The sequence below is a fragment of the Grampus griseus genome (assembly GCF_964374135.1).
Source record: "Grampus griseus genome assembly, chromosome: 3".
Lineage (NCBI taxonomy): Eukaryota > Metazoa > Chordata > Mammalia > Artiodactyla > Delphinidae > Grampus > Grampus griseus.
In genome coordinates, this window is record NC_139019.1 from 55,263,395 (window position 1) to 55,279,212 (window position 15,818).

The following is a 15,818-nucleotide window of genomic DNA, read 5'->3' on the forward strand; positions in this document are numbered from 1 at the left end:
ACTTAATTTAAATGCTGGCTCCGGCTTTGTTTAGGAGAAAAAAAGATGAAAAGTGGGAGAAAGACGTAGAACCACTGATGCCAGGTTGGCTGCTGAGGCCATCCTGGTTTGAATTTGCCCTAGTACTATAATTATTCATGGGAAGAAAAGCACAGCAATGGAATTTTTTTTTTTGCTATTTTTAAAAAATTTATTGAAGTATAGTTGATTCACAATGTTTCAGGTGTACAGCACAGTGATTCACTTATATATATATATCTTTTTTTAAGATCCTTTCCCATTATAGGTTATTACAAGATATTGAATATAGTTTCCTGTGCTATATAGTAGATCCTTGTTGTTTATCTATTTTATATGTAGTAATGGGTATCTGTTAATCCCAAATTCCCAATTTATCCCTCCCCCGCCCCCAGCAATGGAATTTAAAGGTGATAGACCCAGAGCCAGAAGAACCAGCTAAATAGGTTGAAACAGAAATAAGGACAGAGGGAAAGTCAGCCAAGAATAGTGAGGCAAATAAGGAAGTCCTCAGCAGCCAGCCTGGCATCCCTGGTTCTAAATCTCTTTCCCACTTTTCATGGTTTGGGCTGTTTTGGCAAAAATGAAAGTACTAAGAAAGAGCCCTAGGCTGCCAAGTCCACCAAGCTTTGGCCGGTTCCTTCTGTAAAGGGAAGGAACATGATACCAGAGGGAGAATTGGGCAGATATTTCTTTTGTTTGGAATGTGACCCTCATCTGATATCCACTAAAGGGACTCTATGGGAGAGGGCATGAAGAGACAACTGAAATGAAGGAGCTCTTCAGTCAAAAAGCCAAGTAACCTTGTGGACCGATAGAGCTTCCTGAGGAACCATTGCTGAAATGTACTGAACATATTAGTGACAAAGGAGCTCTTTTCCTTGCATTAGGTACTGCCAAATGAAGGGCATGCTTGGGCTTAATCAAGATCTTCAATTAGCTGCAACTGTTGCAGAAATGTGGGTAGATGGGCAAATTCTAAATCAGCTGAGCTGGATTAAGGCGGGGCACATAGAGCAAAGCTGGTAGAGTGGAAATATTCAACTCCACCTATAGGTATTAAGTGGAATACCTTGTTGATTCTTGAAATGTTGAGAATGCAAGCACACATCTTTGAAGTTGTTATATGATGATATGGGTATCCCCTATTTTATGCCTTTAACTTAAGTGACAATTGAGGCTCTGATAAGGGGGCCTCCAACTGTTTGGACTCCATAGGTGACCTTACTGTTGAGGGCAGGATAAAGGTCTGCTGTCACAGACCTACTTGCATATTTGCTCTGAATTGGGCTAAAGGATGAGCAGAAGATCAGTGTTATTCAGAAGAAAAAACAGAAAGAATAAAGGGTTGAAACAAACCTCAGGACTAGTAAACCAGGTGGCGATGTTCACGAACATTTTCTTCCCCTTTTCAGAAAATGGCCGCCCAGGAGAAAGCCCCTGACGAGAGGATTTCCCAGTTTGATTATGCTTTGCTCCCGGAGCTGTCTGGTCTTCTAGGCATAGATATGCTTCAATATGTAAAGGAAATAGAAAAAGAGGAGCAGAAAGAACGAGAAAAAATGCAAAAAGGCTTTAATTCTCAAATGCGTAGTGAAGCAAAAAGGTTAAAGACTTTTGTGACCTATGACGACTACAGTGCATGGACACCCCAGGAGATGGCAGCGGCTGGGTTTTATTTCACTGACATAAAATCTGGGGTTCAGTGCTTCTGCTGTAGCTTAATCCTCTTTGGTACCAGCCTCCAGAGACACCCCATGGAAGACCATAAGAAGTTCCATCCAGATTGTGAGTTCCTTTTGGGCAAAGATGTTGGTAACATTGCCAAATATGATATAAGAGTAAAGAATCCAGAGAACAAGTTGAGGAGGGACGACAAAGCAAGATACCAAGAAGAGAAGGCCAGACTCAAGTCCTACCAGAAATGGCCATTTTATGCCCAAGGGACAGCCCCAAGGGAGCTCTCAGCTGCTGGCTTTGTCTTTACAGGTAGTTTGAAGTCATTTTCTGAAATATTTTGCTGGAATTAAGTTTAGGTTCCATGTTTCAGTTGCAATATTGTAAATCTTTCCTCACTTGGTCAATGTGTTATATTAGGTATAAGGTCTCTTTTATTAAAATTCAACTTCAGTAATTTGACTTTAGCTTTATTTTATGTGTAGTACATGTCAATTTACCAAAAATATATAAAAAATAAGATAGTGACTTTTACTAAAACTTTGGACCTTAGACAATACTTGACTGGATTTCTAAGGCCCTGAAAATAAGCTGTGAGGTCAGCCTGACCCCAGTCTCCTTCTCACCCATCCTCCTTTTGCTGCTCTGAAATGATCTTTCTTTGATTCTTTTAATTGCAGCATTATTGTAGGGTTTTTGTTTTTGTTTTTGTTTTAACCTTAAAGCTAACTCTAACATACAGGGCAAGTTGCATTTCAGAAAATGATACTTTGTTTGAATTATCCTAGCCACGCCATAAATGTTATGACGGCTCTGAGTGAGAATTGTGATAACAAAAACAGCTATCATTTACTGAGTACCTACTTGATGCTAGGCATGGATTAAGCGATAATACTAATCTGACAACCTTGCCCTTTCCCCCCATTTCACAGTTGACTTCATTGAGGCTCAAAGAGTTTAAGAAATGTGCCTAAGGATAACCAACATGGACCTACTGTGTAGCACAGGGAACTCTGCTCGATGTTATGTGGCAGGCTGGATGGGAGGGGAGTTTGGGGGACAAAGGATACATGCATATGTATGGCTGAGTAGCTTTACTGTGCACCTGAAACTATCAAACATTGTTAATCGGCTGTACTCCAATATACAATAAAAAGTTAAAAAAAAAAGAGACAAAATATTTCAGTTCATCTCAGGTACACTGCATAGTGCTTGGCACACAGTGTATGTTGGATATATCAAATGTTAATTGTTACTCTTGTTAATTAACTAATAGCAGAAGCTGAAGAAATTCACCTTGATGGTGTTACCCAAGTTGGACCCAAGAAGAAAATTTAAGAGATTTCTGGTATAGAATTCCCCAGATGTCACAGTGTGCTTATCACTTATTTCTTCAAGATGTTACAGTTAATGTCCTAATTGACATAGAGACTGAAGCAGAGTAAAAAGCAGAAAAAACGGATCTTTCTGTCATGTTCAAAAAAGTTGGAGTCTGTAGTTTGATTGTAATTTGCCTACCAGTTTGTGTACCATTTACATCTCAAAATGCCTTAAACCTCAAGTAAGTTTTCTTCTTAGTTTTGAAAGCTAGTGTGTTGATCCCTTTGTAGTTCCCCTAAAAACAGTTGTCAGAAAAGAAAAATATACTTGTCAAATACAAATGTCAAATGTGAAGAAAAAAAAAAGATATGTGCCTAAGTTTCCACTGAAATTTCATAGCAAAGCTACAGCTTAGGTCTTCTAACCGCGCTTTACTTCATGAGTGCAGGGGATTCCTCTGCTTCCCCACTACTTCAGTGAGCATACTGAGTCCAACAGCTTAGAGTTCTGTGTGTGCCTCATCTGAGAGGTGGGGTCCCAGGCTTCGGAAATGGTCACTTAGGGCAGTGGGGCTGTGGATGAGGATTCAGCCAGATGAGAGTGTGAGTGGGCAGATGGGATGGAGCGTGTCTCATTCATGCACAGAGCAGTCAACTTCTGGAGACACCCCTTCTGGACCATTTCATGGTGCTGTTGCCGGGCAATCTAAGTGTCTTCCTTCATATGCAGGTAAACGTGACACTGTACAGTGCTTTTCCTGTGGTGGCTGTTTAGGAAATTGGGAAGATGATGATGACCCCTGGAAGGAACATGCCAAGTGGTTCCCCAAGTAAGTAGATAAATATTTTTTGCTTGTAATTTTTTTTTAAGACAAAACAAAACTAAAGGCAAGAGTCACCTTCCCAGAGTAGAACCTTCAGTTTTGATCTTTCTCTCTCCTAAGTTGGAACACTCCAGGATTTATTCAAGCAAGAAAGCCCTGATGATATCGTGAAAATTTTTAATTATATAATTTCAAAATAGTTTCTTACTGTTTTATTATCCAAAATACTAAGATATGTTTTGCCAAGTATAAGTTTCAGGATCTGCCTTAATAAACAGGAATAATTTGCATAGGGATGATGTAAAATGGTACATAAAGGAAGTTGGAAAGTAAGACAATGTTTAAAACATTATTACAAATGGTTTCATGCACTGCTGAATATATACCAAATGAAAACATTGTATTTCAAAAATTCAGTAAGAGTTTTGATTATTACAATGGTCTTGAGTTCTCTGCTTAGAAAATGAAGTGCTTTTAAAAATTATTTCTAATGTTGTGTTTACTAGTATTTTCTACATGGCTCTGTATCTACCAAATACAGATTCATTCCCTTAAGAATTTTTAAAACTTTCATTTTGGAAAATTTCATATACAAGTAGAGAGAACACTTATTGACACATGGCCAAATCATATGTTATCCATCTCTCACCCACTCCTTCCCCAGAAATAAAAATAACCAAATTATTTTAAAGCAAATCCCAGACATCATATAATGTCACTTGTTGGTATTTTAGTATATAACTCTAAAATATAAAAATATTTTAAAGAAACATAACCACAGTATCATTCTGTCTTCTAAAGAGGATTAACAGTAATTCCTCAATAACATCAAATACCTGAGACAGTGTTCAAATGTCCACATCCCCCCACCTCACTTTCTCTTTGCCATTGGTTGATTTGAATCAGGATCCCAACAAGGTCCATACATGACATTTAGTTGATATATCTCAAGATTTTTAATTTACAGATTTCCTCCTCCCTGACTTTTTCTTGTCACTTACTCATGAAAGGAGCCACGTAGTCTGTCCTGTAAAATTGCCTACACTCTGTGTTTGGCTGAATGTTTCTGTGGTGTCATTTAACATGCTTCTCTACTTCCTGTATTTCCTATAATCTAATAATTGGATCTAGCAGTGTGCTTCGGCTCATAGTTTATTTCTTTAACATATTTGTCATACACCTACCACATGCAAAGAAGTTTCTGGTTGGATCGTAGGTCCAACCAGACCTACAATAAGTCATCTTTCACATGGACAGCCATGCTCACAAAAATGGAAGTATGTCTGATATGTTAAGTGAAAAAAGCAGCATGCAAAATAATGTGTAGTATAAGCCTTTAAAACCATTCAGCCTATATATGGACTTGTTTGAAATATATATAGAAAAAGTTAAGAAAATATACAGACCAAACAATCGAACTCTTGAGGTTTGGGTTTGTCAGGAGATGAGGTGGAGAGGGATTTTCATATTTTACTTTGTTCACTTCTATCTTGTTGAAATTCTGGGAAACAAATGTGTATTTCTTTTATGGTTGAAAAGAAAGTGAGGGGGTGGGAGGGAGGAAGGGAACAAAGGAGAGAAGGAAGAGGGGAAGAGAGAGAGATGGAGAGGGAGATTGGAAAGGGAGGGGAGCTCTTCCTGACAAGCAGATGAGACAGTTATAGGGATACAGGAAGCCAGATGGTTAAATACTTTGAATGTCATTCTGGTTCCTTGACCAGTCAAGAATAGACACCCAGCCAGTCATACTGAGTGTTGGCAGTGAACCACATGGGTGTGTACCGAGTGAATATCAGCCCTGGCTCTTGGGCACCTGTCGTAGCTGTAGCCTCGACAGCTTCACTTAGTCTCATGGCCACAATGCTTAGTGTCACTGGGTTATACACTGGACAACTCCCAGCAGCACCATTCACATCAACCATCATGTGATGGTCTAACACCAACAAGAGTTGCACATCCTGTCTTGGGTGGCCCTGGTCCACCTTCTCTGACGTAGGACTGAGGGAAAGGTGAGAAGCATAGGGAGAAGATGTGAGTCCAGCACTCAGCTCCAGAGGTGGAAGGAGCTAAGGTCTGCTGCTATCAATACAAAGGGCAGGGCAGAGTGCAGAGGCTCGCAGATACACAGAGCCGGCCACTTGTGACCCCCATTACTGACCCTCTGAGTCTCGTGTGTAAAAATGAAAATGATAATCCACAGCTTGTAGGGTTGTTATAAGGGTGATGAGTAAAGTATATGGCGCAAATGCCTTGTAAAAACTCCTGTGTATTCCATGACCATTTGACCTTCCACCTATTTGTCGTCATGAGCATATGCTTAACCACTACATTTCAGAGCTGGAATTAGAACTAAGAATTCCCCGGTTTCTTGTTGGTTGTGCTCTAACCTTAGCAGTTTGGGCATCAATTTTGGCTTTGTTTGCTGCTTTTATAAACTATGGACACAATGTCTGAGTCTACTCCTACTCATTAAAACGTAGTACTCAGTGTACTAAATAATTGTAAATCAATAAAATAAGCTGATCTTTATTGTATTTTTTTAAACATTATATATATATTTGTAATTTATTTGTTATTTATTTTATTTTTGGCTGTGTTGGGTCTTTGTTGCAGTGCACGGGCTTCTCATTGCAGTGACTTCTCTTGCTGCGGAGCACGGGCTCTAGAGCACAGACTCATTAGTTGTAGCTCGCGGGCTCTAGAGCACAGGCTTTAGTAGTTGTGGCACATGGGCTCAGTAGTCGTGGCTTCCGGGCTTAGTTGCTCCACGGCATGTGGGATCTTCGCGGATCAGGGCTCGAACCCGTGTCCCCTGCATTGGTAGGCGGATTCTTAACCACTGCGCCACCAGGGAAGCCCTTTGTTGTCTTTTTTTAAAGAAGTAGTGTCTATCGAGCACCTTCTCAATCCACACTAAGCATGTGGGGAGGGCCCTGTCCGTCATGTGCTATGCGGATTGTGTACGAATTTGGGTTGCGTACAGGTGTGGGGCACTCCTCGGAAGGATCTGTACATCTAAAACTTGGGGACCTTAGCTACCCAGAGTGGTGGCCCTAGAACAATATATGACTCACCTAGTGGAGTTCACTTTCTCATGTCTGTATAAGAGAACAGTGGCAAGATTGATCACTTCCCGTTAGTGGCAGAACTGGGACTAACATTCTGGCCTCCTGACTCTCAGCCCTCATGTTACTATAAAATCACTAGAAAGCAACCTTAAATTTGAATGAGAGATTTTTTTAAAGTTAACTTAAAAATTGCTTCTGGGGCTTCCCTGGTGGTGCAGTGGTTGAGAGTCTGCCTGCCGATGCAGGGGACACGGGTTCGTGTCCCGGTCCAGGAAGATCCCACATGCTGCGGAGCGGCTGGGCCTGTGAGCCATGGCCACTGAGCCTGCGCCTCCGGAGCCTGTGCTCGGCAACGGGAGAGGCCACAACAGTGAGAGGCCCGCGTACCGCAAAAAAAAAAAAAAAAAAAAAAATTGCTTCTGTTTTGTGGAAAGGAATGTTTTATTTTGTTTTTTTAAATTTATTTATTTATTTTTGCCGTGTTGGGTCTTCGTTTCTGTGCGAGGGCTTTCTCTAGTTGTGGCAAGCCGGGGCCACTCTTCATCGCGGCGCGCAGGCCTCTCACTATCGCAGCCTCTCTTGTTGCGGAGCACATGCTCCAGACACGCAGGCTCAGTAGTTGTGGCTCACGGGCCTAGTTGCTCCGTGGCATGTGGGATCCTCCCAGACCAGGGCTCGAACCTGTGTCCCCTACTCCCCTGCATTAGCAGGCAGATTCTCAACCACTGCACCACCAGGGAAGCCCAGGAATGTGTTTTCAAAATGTATTCCATATACTCTTTTTAAAAAATTCAATTTATTAATTTCCATTGTATTTTTTTTACAGAGTAGTGATATATGTTTTTCAGTGGATGAAATTTATTATTGTTTGTTATCCTTGCTGCCAGTAACTTTTATTTAACCACAGGAACTAGATATAGTCACCATAGTTTAATTTAACAAAGAAAACCCCCTCCAGTCTATATATTACTGTAAATCTGTCTCTTTGATTGAATTATATTTTGTTTCAAGAGAGAAGATAATCTGAAGATTTAGTTTTAAATTATTACACATGTTGTTAATGGAAATAATAATTATATGAGAATAATGATAATTGTCATAAGTTTTGGGGTAAATTTTTTGACAGTTTTATCAAAGTAAAATAAAATTGAGCAATTTAAAGCACACAATGCAGTAAGTTTTAACAAATGTCCATTGTGTCACTGCAGTTATATAAAGATACAGGACATCTCTATTACAGTATCAGGGTAAATTTTAATTCTGTTTATTAATTATAGATGTGAATTTCTTCAAAGTAAGAAATCCTCAGAGGAAATTACCCGGTACATTCAAAGCTACAAGGGATTTGTTGGCGTCACGGTAATTTACAACAGCACATTTTTTCTCAAGTTGGCTTTTGAGTACCTATTATCTGAATGAGAAGGGGGCGGCATCACTCTTTTGTCATGGGCTCTCCTTCTTTCTTCCCTTATTTCATTCTCCTACCTCCCATTGGGCAGATTGAAGAAAAGCATGTTCACTTGGTCAACTAGAGCCCTTAGAATTTTTTTTCAAGGCTGCCTTTTGATCGGTCTGTCTGCCTTCCTGGTAGTCTTACCCTCTTTGACTGAGGTCACCTCCCCTAGCTTCCCTTGGCCACCCCCATCTGAGTGCCCGCATAAGACATTCAGACCACTGCACACTACCCACAGTGGGCCTCATAGCTCGTTACTTTATGCTCTATCGTGAAGGCTTCCCTAGTGACAGGTGATGGGAAAACCCAGCTTAAATTGCTTATGCAAAAAGAGCGAATTTATTGGCTAACACGACTCAGATGAGAACCCTGCAGAAAACATGGCCTGAAAGTGGGGGAGGAGTGTTTCTTCAGTTAGCAATCTGGGTGTAGTTTTCAGAGAAGAATCAGTTACTCAATACCTAACCACCCTTCTGAATCCAGTTTCCTTCCTATATCTCATACTTCTCATTAGTCAAAGGACCTCTGTGATATCTTGTTGTAACTTAGCTTTTGAGTTGGATCTCTGGAAAAACCGACCCGGAGACGGCTTCCTGTTGAGTATAAATAAACATTCACAGTATTTTTTTCTTCCCTTTACGCTGCATAAAAAATTACAACATTAATAGAAATACTAATTAAAGGAATAATTCTCTAACAACACTGACACTCAATCCAATGAAACTTCATTTGGGGGCAGGGTTGGAGGAGGGAGTTCTTTTAATTTTTATTCATAGATAGTTGTATGCTCCAAGTCGATAACTTGAATTTTTTAAAATTGAGGTATTGATGCACGATATTTGTTTCAGGTGTACAACACAATGATTCACAATTTTTAAAGGTTATACTCCATTTATAATTACTATAAAATATTGAATATGTTCCCTGTGCTGTACATTAGATACTTGTAGCTTATTTGTTTTATACATAGTCGTTTGTAGGATAACTTGAGTTTTAATTTTCTCCAGGGAGAACATTTTGTGAATTCCTGGGTCAGGAGAGATTTACCTATGGCTTCAGGTAAAGATTCAGACGTATTTCAAAAAGCTTTGCTTGTTTATTTCTTCTTTTGCTTTTTCTTTTTCAGCCTAATTTTTTTTTTTAACCCCTCCATTTTCCTCCTCATTTTATGGTGCCATAGTAATTTTTTAAAACATTTCATTAGAGTTTCTGGTCTCCTGGATTGACTTAGTTTTTTAACATAAATGAGCATAGGGAAATATGTCAGGGTTGGGTCCTTGACTGAATTTCCTTTAAAACAATTAAGGTTTCTGGATAAAATGGTTTTGAAAACATTCTTAAATGGATCAGTGTCTGTTAAGAAATTAAATGTGAAATAATAGAAAATAAATATTGGTCTCTGCCCCTAGTTCCTGGCAGAGAGCTCCTAAAATCCATGTAATTTCCTAAGTGATAACATCACGAGGTGCATCTCTTGTTCTAATATTGGATCTTTGACGCTGTCCCTGACACAGGGCTCCTAAAACCTTGTAAACTCCTACGTGATAAGAACACTGGGAGCGTCTTTGGTTTCCAATGAGGTGATTCTGGGTGAGCTCCTGGATGGCTTCTGGATGGGAGCTGGTCACTGGAAAGAGCAAGCCATGATTAGAAGTTTGAATTTTCAGCCCCACCCCCTATTCTTCAGAGCAGGAAGAGGGGTATAAATGGAGTTAATGATCGATCATGCCTGTGTGAGGAAGCCTCCATAAAAATCCCAGTAGTACAGGTTTCCAGGAGCCTTCAGCTATGTGAACACATCCACACTGGGAATGTGACACATTCCAACTCCATGAGGATAGAAGCTCCCAGATCTCACTCTACTAGCCAGTTCATCTGGCTGTTCATCTGTACCCTTGATTATATCCTTTACTAAACAAACATAAGTGTTTCTCTGAGTTCTGTGATCCACTCTAACAAATGAAATGGGGTAGGAACAGTGTTATGGGATTGAGCCTTTAACCTGTAGGATCTGACACTACTAAGTAGACAGTGTTGGAACAGAGTTAAATTGTAGGACACCCGGCTGGTGTTGCAGAGAATTGTTTACTGGAAGAAAACCCCCATACACCTTGTATCAAAAGTATCGTGAATGTGATGGTAGTGTGAGAGTAAAGGAGACACACAGGAGGAAAAGACTGAGGTTTTTCCAGTACATTAAGTCATATTCCAGTTAAAACTCAAGTGACAGCAGGAATCCTGCGGCTAAGTGGAATAATGAAGCAAGCTTTCATCTTAAGGGATTTTGCAGTATCTAATTTTATTAACATATTTAATAAACATAAGTTGGTTTTCAGATCTTCAAAGGGTGCAGAAGACAGGAGCCAAACCCCAGGGCCAGCCCAGTGTGGAAAGTCTAATAGAAACCACTGCATAGAGTGGATACCCAAAGGGCAAGAAACAAATGTGCCTGCTCTTAAGGGAGCTGCAAGGAAAATTTGCCTTTCTCAAATCTGATACTAACTTGGGGTGGAAGGGAAGCTCCTCTAGCTTTTTCTTGCTTTATCCTGATGCTATATGGTGAAAAGATAATTAGAAAATATTTTATTATAAAAAAATTTAAATCTATATAGAAATAAGACAATAGTAAATCCCCACCATGCATCTACCACTCTGCTTCAACATGTGGTCAGTCTGGCCTTGCCTGTTTCTTCTTTTTTAATCCCCTCCTTCAATTATATTGAAGCAAATGCCAAACATATTATTCTGTCTGTAAATATGAAAGGATAATTCAAACACTGATACTTGCAATATCAAAGCTTGCTGGTCTCACCATACGCTTTTTATTCAAGTGTGTTGCAATGGCAGCATCTTTGCTAATGAAGAACTCCGACTGGACTCTTTCAAGAACTGGCCCCAGGCATCCCCTGTGGGAGCTGCAGCTCTGGCCAAAGCAGGTTTTTTCTACATGGGTGAGTCAGCAGTTTGCCCCAGGCTCTTGCCTTGCTGCCCATTTAAACCCCACATACACTTCATGATCCTGGGCTCGTATTTAACTAAGCTCAACAATCCCTACTTCTTTTCATTATTCCTTTTTCTTTTAAAAAAAATATTTATTTATTTATTTAGGCTGTGCTGGGTCTTAGTTGCAGCGCATGGGATCTTCATTGTGGTGTGCGGGATCTTTCTTTTTAGTTACAGCAGGTGGGCTCCTAGTTGCGGCATGTGGACTTATTAGTTGTGGCATGTGAACTCTTAGTTGTGGCATGCGTGTGGGATCTAGTTCCCGTACCAGGGATTGAACCCGGGCCCCTGCATTGGGAGCGCCGAGTCTTACCCACTGGACCACCAGGGAATTCCCTCATTATTCCTTATATATTCCTTTTCCTTTCTGTGTCAGATGGCCATACTTACCTATAAGAGGAGCTGGGACGTTTAATTTTTTTCTGGGTAGCAATGTGCCCAGCTGAAAATTGGGGTTTCTGTTACTATGGAAGAATGAGAGATAACTAGGAGTGTGGATAGCAGTTTTTGCCACACACTCCTTGGAAGAGAAAGTAAGGAAATTGCTTTTAATGATTCCTAAGCATGTAGAATCTTCCATCGGTTCATAGTATTCTCTCTTGAGCTGCTGGTCATCAGGGAGTTCCACTCTGTAATGCACAAAGAGCGGGCAGGTTCCCCTCAGCTAAACCTCTGCCTGAGGTACAATAAGGTGAAAGGATATTGTGTCCTTCCTGGGAACCTTGCTGGCCTTCTTCAGACCAAACACACATGCTAAGTTACAGTGGAGGTCCATGTGGACCTTTTACAGAGGGATCAAGTCAAGAATACCACAGAGCAGTACAAAGTAGGGGAATGTAGTGTTCACTCGAACTGACATGTTCCACTGGTACAAAAAATCTTAATGCCTCACAGGCTTAAGCATTTGGAAAGGCGGTGTTCCACCCTTTCTTCCTGCTCTCTCCATTCTGTCTTCCTCTTGCCAGCCTTCCTCTAGGACCCTCTGTCCAGTGTCCTCACCCTCTTCCTTTTGAACCTCCTCCTCTCCCCACAAATCCTAGGCATCTCACCCTTTTGGGGTCTTGCAAGCTCTAGGACCTCCTATTTTTAACCAGACACAAAGGGAGGTTTTCCTCTGCTCTGGCTTTACGATGCCTACAGGAGTCCAAGAAGAGAAGGAAGATGATGGATGCTCCATTTCTAGTTCAATCTTTTGGTAGATCCAAATGCTAATTTCCTTCCAAAGAAATAGAGTCTCACATGAAGACTTGATCCTACTTCTAGTGGAATAAACCTAGCAATAATGTAGTAAGAGGCATTTGCTTCTTCACGAACTTACTTACATGAGAGTTGCTATATTTGATCATATATATTTTCCTGAGCTCCAAATATTTTCTTTCTGATTTATTCATTAAATAAATAACTTACTGAGTGCCTAGTAAGTCCTAGGCACTCTTCTAGGTCCATGAGATTCATTAGGGAGCAAAACAGGAAAAAATCTCTTCCTTCATGGAACTTCAATTCCACATTCTGATTTGCAAATCTCTTGCTCCATAGAATGAGGAGGGGACAGGGAGAGGGTGTTAATCAGTGCGTGGTACATAGGAACATTGAATGTTACTTGTTCATGACCCCATTGGTGAGAGAAGAGCCCTAAATAGAATATTTCCTCACTGGTGACCCGATTTGTGACTTTGTCACAAAATCTGAATGAAAGTGCAAGTAGGGTTTTGCTAATAAAGGCCTGGTAGTTATTATGTGTGTCACTCGACAAATACACTGGCCAGTGGCACTGATCAAATTTCCTTACTTCTAGGTAAAAGCGACTTCGTCCAGTGTTTTTCCTGTGGAGGATATTTGTATAAGTTTGAGGAAGGTGATGACCCATTAGAAGAACACACCAAATATTTTCCCAAGTGAGTAGAATGAATGTTTAGTGTCTATGAATCTGGATGTATTGATACTTTAGCAATTTTCCCCTCATTTTATATTCTGATTAAGTCTTTGCCCACCTCTCTGATTCTTACGATGAAGGATGAGTCTTTCTCTCTTTCATGCCCTTGCTTTCATGACCCCTTTCCCATCTAGCCTTCCTCTCACTATAGTCACAGCACAGTTTTGGTTCAATCATTATTTTCACATTACATGTTTACATTAGCATGACTTCATAAAGGCAGAGCCTAGTAATAAATAATTTACCTTCCCTCCCTGTACCACTTCCAATTTTTGTAGTAAGTAACAATTGTCTTATTAGTATGTTTGCTTAGTTTTTTGGTTTTTGAGGTGAAATTCACACATAAACTATTTTAAAGTGTACAGTCCAGTGGCATTTAGTACATGCACAATGTTATGCAACCACCCCCTGCTGTCTAATTCCAAAACATTTTCATTATCCCAAAAGAGAACTCTGTACCCATTAAGCAGTCATTCCCTATCTCCCCAGTGCACCCTAGCTCCTTAGAGCTACCAGTCAGCTTTCTGTCTCTATAGACTTACTGTTCTGGATATTTCATGTAAATGGAAGCATGTAATATGATCTTTTGTATTTGACTTCACTTAGCACCATGTTTTGAGGTTCATCCATCTTGTAGAATGTATCGGTACTTCATTCTTTTTTATGGCTGAGATATATGTGTATATGGATATATATGTATGTATTTCAGTTTCTCCATCTCCTCGCCAACACTTGTTATTTTCCTTTTTAAAAAATATACGCATTTTCTTAGTTTTAAAATGTATTTAGTACCAGTTCATCTTCAAATTCTCCCAAATGTTTAAAACTTGCTGTCCGGTCATTCAAACTTGTAAGATAGCGCACCATTTTCATTTTCTTAAAGGAGTCTATTGTGAAGTCTCTGACCTGCTTCAATATGAACTATTTGTCCTGTAGTCACCCTAGGATCCTGAGATCGTTCTTCACGGTCATCCTAGGGATTCCTATTGCCTTTCTCCTGTGTTGTAGCTCCTGTTTCCTGGATCTACTGTCACCCTCTTCTTGGTTTATTCACTCACTGTGTTGTTGTTTTGTTTTGTTTAATTGTGGAATTGGATTATGTCTTTTTATTTTTTTAATTAATTTTTATTAGAGTATAGTTGCTTTACAATATTGTGTTAGTTTCTGCTGTACAGCAAAATGAATCAGATATATATATATATATATATCTCCCCTTTTTTGGATTTCCTTCCCATTTAGGTCACCACAGTGCATTAGAGTTCCTTGTGCTACACAGTATGTTCTCATTAGTTACCTATTTTGTACATAGTGTCAATAGTGTATGTGTGTCAATCCCAATCCCCCAATTCCTCCCACCACCCCCATTCGCCCTTGGTATCCATACAGTTGTTCTCTATGTCTTTTTCTGCTTTGCAAATAAAATCATCTATACCATTTTTCTGGATTCCACATATATGTGTTAATACATGATACTTGTTTTTCTCTTTCTGACTTACTTGACTCTATTCATTCACTTTGGAACACTCCTCCACAGTTCCCTGGGAAAGATTGCAGAAGCGATACATGTTTTTAGCTTCCATTTAATGCATATATCTGAATATTTGTATATATTTTCTCACACTCATTTGGTAGTTTAGCTAGGTGTAGAGTTCCAGGTTGGAAGTCATTCTAAGTTGAACAGGCATTGCTATATTTTCTAATAGCTTCCAATACTGCTGTTGAAATTCCATGTCTTTCTGATTCTTAATCCTTTCATTGCAAACTACTTTTTCCATCCTGGATGCATTTAGGATTTTCTGTTTGTTTCCAGTGTTCTAAAATTTCAGGAATAAATGGCTACTTTTTAATATTTATTTTCTGTAGCTCTTTAACCTTTTTTTTTTTTTTTGGCTTATTTTTCACTCACCAAACTCTTCAAAAATGTTCAACTGTAAGAGAACATTTTTTTGTTTTCACTTTGTAATTAGTAAGTGCTCTTCCAGAAATAAATATTAATATAAACAGGTCTTAAATACTTCCACCTAATTCTAAGATTCTAAAGAGGATACAGTTTTGAAGGTGTTTTGACAGAAGTAGTTGTGTTTTTTTCTTTCTTATTTGGATTTAATATTTTGTAAATTTTTAAACAGTGGGGATATTCTTCTTAATTCTTGGAAAAATAAGCTAGGATGCAGTCTAATTTTATTTAGAACCTCTCCTGGACTCTATCAACTCCCTTTTTGTGTGGCATTTTTATTTTTCCTCTGCCTTTTTTGTTTGTTTGTTTTGTGGTTTTTGTTGTTGTTGTTTTTGTTTTTTGGTGCTCCATGTGAGGCTCAAATCTTCTGCCTCTTTTTTTTCTTTTTTTTTGGCTGTACGTGGGCCTCTCACTGTTGTGGCCTCTCCCGTTGCGGACCACAGGCTCCGGATACACAGGCTCAGCGGCCATGGCTCACGGTCCCAGCCGCTCCGCGGCATGTGGGATCCTCCCGGACCGGGGCACGAACCCGTGTCCCCTGCATCGGCAGGCGGACTCCCAACCAC

The 15,818-nt window shown here is 39.8% G+C and overlaps 1 protein-coding gene across 1 annotated transcript in view; it reads left to right on the plus strand.

Annotated features, from left to right (window-relative positions):
* Window positions 1-1,436: 1,436 nt before the first annotated feature.
* Window positions 1,437-15,818, plus strand: part of NAIP (NLR family apoptosis inhibitory protein) — a gene marked incomplete at its 5' end in the record, with an annotated part of 33,749 nt that continues 19,367 nt past the window's right edge. The window contains 6 exons of the mRNA XM_082650540.1: window positions 1,437-2,007; window positions 3,745-3,844; window positions 8,184-8,265; window positions 9,367-9,418; window positions 11,191-11,310; window positions 13,158-13,257. Of these exons, the coding sequence (XP_082506666.1) occupies window positions 1,437-2,007; window positions 3,745-3,844; window positions 8,184-8,265; window positions 9,367-9,418; window positions 11,191-11,310; window positions 13,158-13,257 (1,025 nt within the window). The remainder of the gene's footprint in view (window positions 2,008-3,744; window positions 3,845-8,183; window positions 8,266-9,366; window positions 9,419-11,190; window positions 11,311-13,157; window positions 13,258-15,818) is intronic.